General features: G+C 44.1%; 1 protein-coding gene across 1 annotated transcript in view; it reads left to right on the top strand.

Annotated features, from left to right (window-relative positions):
- Positions 1-276: 276 nt before the first annotated feature.
- Positions 277-6,000, top strand: part of LOC137877178 (proton myo-inositol cotransporter) — a 55,911-nt gene continuing 50,187 nt past the window's right edge. Inside the window, exon 1 of the mRNA XM_068716910.1 lies at positions 277-1,088. Coding sequence (XP_068573011.1) covers positions 506-1,088 — 583 coding nt within the window. The 5' untranslated portion in view covers positions 277-505. The remainder of the gene's footprint in view (positions 1,089-6,000) is intronic.

The following is a 6,000-nucleotide window of genomic DNA, read 5'->3' as shown; positions in this document are numbered from 1 at the left end:
TGTGCGTCAACTGACAGTCGACATGCACCTCATAGTTGCCCTATATTTCCATAGCTATTTATTAGTGTACTGTATTGCTAACTGTTTTCAGTCATCTATATAATCTCCATAATTGAATTGAGTTGTAGCAGACTAAATCTCCGCCATAAACGCTCCACTCCAGCATCGTACTTCCACAACAGTATTTCTTTGCGTCATGCCGACGCTAGCGGTGACGAACTGCTCCACTACACTCCTCCTATCTTACCTTTCCTCCCCACTCTTCCTCAACTCTCTCATCAGGACCACGGGGATGTGATGCACTGATACACACCAGGCTGGAAAACAACTTTGTATTTTGGGGGGGGGAGTGATCGTGGATAGCTCACGCGGCAGTAACTCCAAACTGAGGAGGGTGGGGTGGGTAAATTAGTAAAGTGTGTTTTTGTTTGCTTTATTTTTTTATTTTATATTTTTGCAGCATCAAATACAACTAAGCAGCCCCGTCCTGTGTTGTGTTTCCCATATGTCGCGAAAGGAGGTCGACCATGACTACAATCTCCGTAGCATGAGCAACCTGATGGGCGAGCGGAGGAAGAAAGTGAGCGACGGAGGTGAGCGGAGTCTCATCAAGGCTCCGTCCAGCGCCAGCATCAGCAGCCAGGGCGCCTCCGCCGGGGCTTCCACCGCAGGCGCACCGGCGGCATCCGCCTCCTCCTCCTCCACTGCCACCACCGGGGACCTGGAGAGGGCTGCGCGCAAGCAGTTCCAGCAGGATGTCACGCCCGGCTTCGTCTACGTGCTGGCCGCGTTCTCCGCCCTGGGGGGGTTCTTGTTCGGCTACGACACCGGGGTGATCTCCGGGGCGATGCTCCTGCTGAAGAGGGAGCTGGACCTGAGCGCCCTGTGGCAGGAGGTGCTCATATCAAGTACTGTGGCAGCGGCCGCCCTCTCCGCCCTGCTGGGCGGCTTCCTCAACGGGCTCTTCGGGCGCAGAGTGTGCATCCTGCTGGCCAGCTTCTTCTTCGCCGTCGGGGGGGTCGTGCTGAGCACCGCCCCCGGCAAGGAGGTTCTCCTGGCGGGGAGGCTCATCGTCGGCGTGGGGCTCGGTAAGACATGTGTTCAACACGCTCTCTGTTCCCTTCAGTCCAGCATTACATTAATTGCATTTGAACCCAACATATTAGGTTTAGGCCTCCACATAACTTTGATGTTGACAAAGTTGCTTTTAAATGGAAAGCAGTTAAATTGTCTCACCCCTCAGCTCTATGTTATTGATTTCTGTGTCAGCATTTACCCTGCACTTGCTCCGCATCAGAAAGTTCAGAGGTCATAATTGGCCTAATTGCCCCCTAAGGTCACAGCTCTCAGCGTACCACTTCCTCCCACATGTAATGGTTTGTCTGTCTTCTTTCTGCCTCTCCCTGCCTCAGGTCTCATATTTGCAATTACCCACCACTTCTAATTACACAGCGTGGCCCTCCACTTGCTCAGGCTGCATGCCACTGGCTGTTAAGACAACTTGCTGTCTTCATTATTATCATCATTAAGATTGTTATTAGATTTAGTTGAGTGCTATTAAGTGATTAGAGAAAGCTAACTCTGAGTAATGAATAAAAAGGGGGATATTATCACAGCATGCCCAAAAGGAAGCCAAGACAAACCTCAAAGCACGCAGGAGACGTTTGGTGTCAGTGAGGTTGTCTCCATCACACACTGATGTCAGAGTTACATTTATCTGATTGGCCCCAGCCCGCTTCCTCCCCTAGGATAATACCTTTGCACATTCCCTTTCTACTTCTTCCTTCCCTGCATGAATATTTTTCGCCCTCTTTCTCCTCTCTTGAATCATCCCTCTCTCTCTTGCCTGTTCCTTCTTCTGCTCTCTGCATGCTTCGACATGCAACGCTCCTTTTGATCCGAATTCAATGTACCCCAAATTATTAATAGTGGTAGCTGTTACTCATGACTCACATCCTCCACAGAAAGGACTGTTAAAACTGGCTTTCCAGGCTGAGAGCCACGTCGATGGCACTTCGTACGCCACCTCCCCTGAGAGTAGTAAGCTCTCTCCTCAGTGATAACGTGGAGGAATTGCAGACCATTTTCTCTCCTCAGTCAACCACTGGGAAAGGAGGGGAGGCTTAATTCTTTAATAAACACAGCTGACTACAGAGAGAAGCTCTGTGTTTCCTTCCTCTAAAAACTAATTATTGATGTTTGAATCAAGATTTGGCGTCAGACCCCTTTTAGTACCATTTGTAATTCCTCTTGTGATAAATGGCTGTAATCTAGATTCTTGTCGTGTGGTATATAAATCAACCATACTATAGTAAGCGTTTTAAAAAAAATCTGGCATCAGGAGTGTGCAGAGGAAACACCGCTGGATAAATAGGAAATAGGGAAATACCAGGAATAATTCTCTTTAATTTGCATTTCCAAGTATTTTTCGAAACACGATGGATATAGTGTGAGTTAGGGTTAGGGTTATTTTGGCTATAAACGACATCCAACGTAAGAAAACCTGGATGTTACATAAAGTTTGTTAGCAACTTCAGATGATTGACAGGAAGTGCTGATGCAAAACACTCAACTCAAGTGCAATGAAACGACAACTAAAAACGTTGACGAAACTAAAATCAAGCTTCATGTTCCCTGTGATGGAAATAGCTTGGGTAACATACAAGTCTGTGGAAAATGCTTTTCTCACTGGACAAGAACGAATCAAATCAGAGATTAACGAGCCTTGTGAAGGGTCCAAAATGAGCCTTAATATCTTCAGATTCCCTGTGTGAAAACTCATAAAGCCTTTCCTTTTACTCTTTTGAAATATTTGCATACCTGTTGCTATTGGAGATAGACATTGATTATATTTTGCCACTGGAAACACACTTAAAGATGCTAAATTGGATATTCGGAGCATTTAGTGCATGTTGACACCATGATCACCATGTTGAGAGCCACGTGGAAGCAATAGAAATGCTCCCAATCGTGTATATAGCATCTTTATTGGGAAAAAGTCCCCAACCACTGGGTTTATGGTAATGGCCATAATGTCCTGTACTGCAATATCCACACAAACAATTGGCAGTGAGAGCAAGTCTGGTGTTTGCTTTTGTTTAGGACCACCAGTAATGAAATGTGATGGAGAGAAATAATTATTTTCACAGATTTGAATACAAAAAAATAAATAATTTAAAGGCGGATAAATGATGTTGCCTTTTCCCAAACATGTGAAATGCGGATTGAAAATGCAGCAGCTACACACTTCATTTACATACACAAGCTCTGACTGCTAATATGGAGAATCTAATCACCGGGGTCATTTCAGCTGCTATATTATGAGTAGCCCCTCCCCCTTCTGCCATCACAATCTTTTCCCATACGGTCATCTTCATTACACGAGCGTGCACGAGCCGGCCCTGATAGATAATGAAACACTTCCTGGCACCACAATTAGCTGCCGGAGACGCTAATAAGGCGCCATTTTTAATCGCTCACAATTATTTCGGCCTGAACACACACACACACTAACGGGACCGGCACTTTTCAGGAAAGCCAATTGCTTAAAATTTCTGAACTCGCCATAAAGATCACCGGAGCTGTTTGTCAAACCAGGAAAGGACATACACCGCCAAGCCCTTCCTCTCCGTATGTCTACCCATGAGCGTCTGGTTCATCTGCGTCCGGATGGTTGTTGTTGATCTGACCTTTGCCTGTTTTCTGATACGAGCTGCTGGTACTCTGAGCAAACAGACAGTATTGAACCAGACTGTTTGCTAGGGAATTACAGCTTTAATAATGCCAAGTTAGGTAATAAATCCTTGTCTATCCCATCAAATTAAGAGGTTTTTCGCGCTGCACAGGATATTTGTAGAAAGATGTTTCAATCATGGAGGAGAAATCCGCTCTTGTTAGCTGTCTTGGTTGTGTGATTTGTGATGTGTAAGGAGACTTCTTTTTTTAATCAAGCATAGCATTTTAATCTTGAACCGCCGGGGATAGCCGACCTAGCATGTTGGCCATGCAAGCTATTATTGCTTTTTTTTTCATAGACCACACTGTTTGTGGGTTTAATGATAATGTTTTTTTTATCAGTTTGTATTAAAAATGTAGCAATAGATACATTTCAGTAGGAATGTATTATTGACAGTGACAATACGTTTTCTTTAAACCTGCAATTATTGTTTTTTTGGCCACTTTGTTGCAGCACAAACAAACACACACACAGGACATTTTACTGCTGAAAAATAAACTTGTCAAAGAAGTAAAACAGTTAAAAAAAAAGGTTGGTTTAAAAGCTTTACTGCTTTACTTATTTGCTTTTCTGTCTGGAGTTTTACGATATTTTAAAGGACAGTTGAATGGACAAGCTAGCGAGAGCTACCAACAATTAGCCCACTGACAACTTTGGCCATTTCCAATCTGTCATGTGACCCTTGGCCTGCAGTTCCTAGTGGTACCTCGAGAGTCTCCCTCTAAAATAGCGGATTCTCTCGGTGCTCTCTGTGATAGATATAAAGGGTTGAAAAAGAGCCATGAAATGTTTTTCTGAAAAGAAATCCACTCTGATGCCTTCAGCCCTCGTTAGTCATAATCCATTCCCTCTCACATACACAAATGCACAAACATAAGCCCACACCCTCACAGTGTGTGTGTGTGTGTGTGTGTGTGTGTGTGTGTGTGTGTGTGTGTGTGTGTGTGTGTGTAATCATGTTTTCTGGCTAAATTATCAGTTGCAAATGTTGAATCCTTGGAGACAGCGGATGAAGGGTCTGCATAAAAATGGCGCAGTTACTTAGATTGTGATAACATTTAATTATTACCTGGAGGTTTGACAACTAATTGGTTGGTTTACATAATTAAGTCCACAATTCTCAGCCTAACCAGGTGGAAGCTACTGTATGTATAGACTTATCGAGTAGTTTGTTTATGCACATATTACTGTTATGTGTTAATCACATCACTAAAATGTCAAGTGTTCAAGAAATTTGTTGTTTTTGGTTTGACATTAGCAAGTTTTTTCTCTCCCCGATGTGGTTTTATAAGAACACAGTCCCACATGTGACTAATCTCGAAAGTGGAGTTACATAATAAACAACTCCAATCCAAGTCCGATGTCAAACTAGGCACACTTATTGAATTGAATTAACAAAGGACACAACCTCTCCTGCTTTTACCACTGAATTTAATCACTACTCACACCACTTACCCATTTGAAAGTCAACAACAGCGTTATCTGGGGGAGGTTTAGCTTCATCTACGCGTTTTCAAGGATGCTCCATTAGCCTCTAATTAGCTTCCTCCATCACAACCAGCAACTTAGTAGCAGAAAATGTCCTGCCTGTCTCTTTACCACATCGCAGTGATGGAAGGCCTGGTGGAGTATCTGCTCCTCGTTCTCTGATCAAGTGAGTCGGGCCCGAGATTTGTACTATGTGCCCGGAGGCTGCCTTCAGACAGATTCTTTGTTTAACTGGGCCACGCTGCTTTGAGGCTGAGCGTGGCCAGACAATTACTTTATGAGGGTGTGTGTGTGTGTGTGTGTGTGTGTGTGTGTGTGTGTGTGTGTGTGTGTGTGTGTGTGTATGTGTGGGTCTGTGTGGAGAAGGGAGTGCTAGGAGCTGTCCGCTGGTGCTGAAAGAGAGCTCATTAACGAGAAAGGGAGCACACTGAGAATGTGTTTGTAGGAGATTTCACCGTCAAGCAAGTGAAGAAACCCGACCTTTTGGTTGAAGTCATTTTGCTTGTTTTCAGTGTAGCTTCAGCTCCAGTGGAGAACTTCAAAGGGATATGAATACTTGAGAAGCTTTCCAAATATACTTTACAATGATGTGTTTCATACAAATCCCTTCAAACACTTCTCTTTGAGTCCCACCAACAAGTAAAGACAGATAGTAGCCACCTGAATTTGTTATTTGCTAACTCTGTACTCACCACCCCCGTTGTAGAGATTTGGGAAACATGACTCCGCCTAAACAGTTTATATTGGGGTAACCAGCACAAGCTGCCTAAAACGTA

This window comes from Cebidichthys violaceus, unplaced genomic scaffold (genome assembly GCF_023349555.1).
Source record: "Cebidichthys violaceus isolate CVI_PGR_0920_01 unplaced genomic scaffold, fCebVio1.0.p SCAF_21, whole genome shotgun sequence".
In the NCBI taxonomy this organism is placed as follows: Eukaryota; Metazoa; Chordata; class Actinopteri; order Perciformes; family Stichaeidae; genus Cebidichthys; species Cebidichthys violaceus.
Note: the sequence above shows the minus strand (reverse complement) of the source record. Positions and strands in the feature narration are given on the sequence as shown.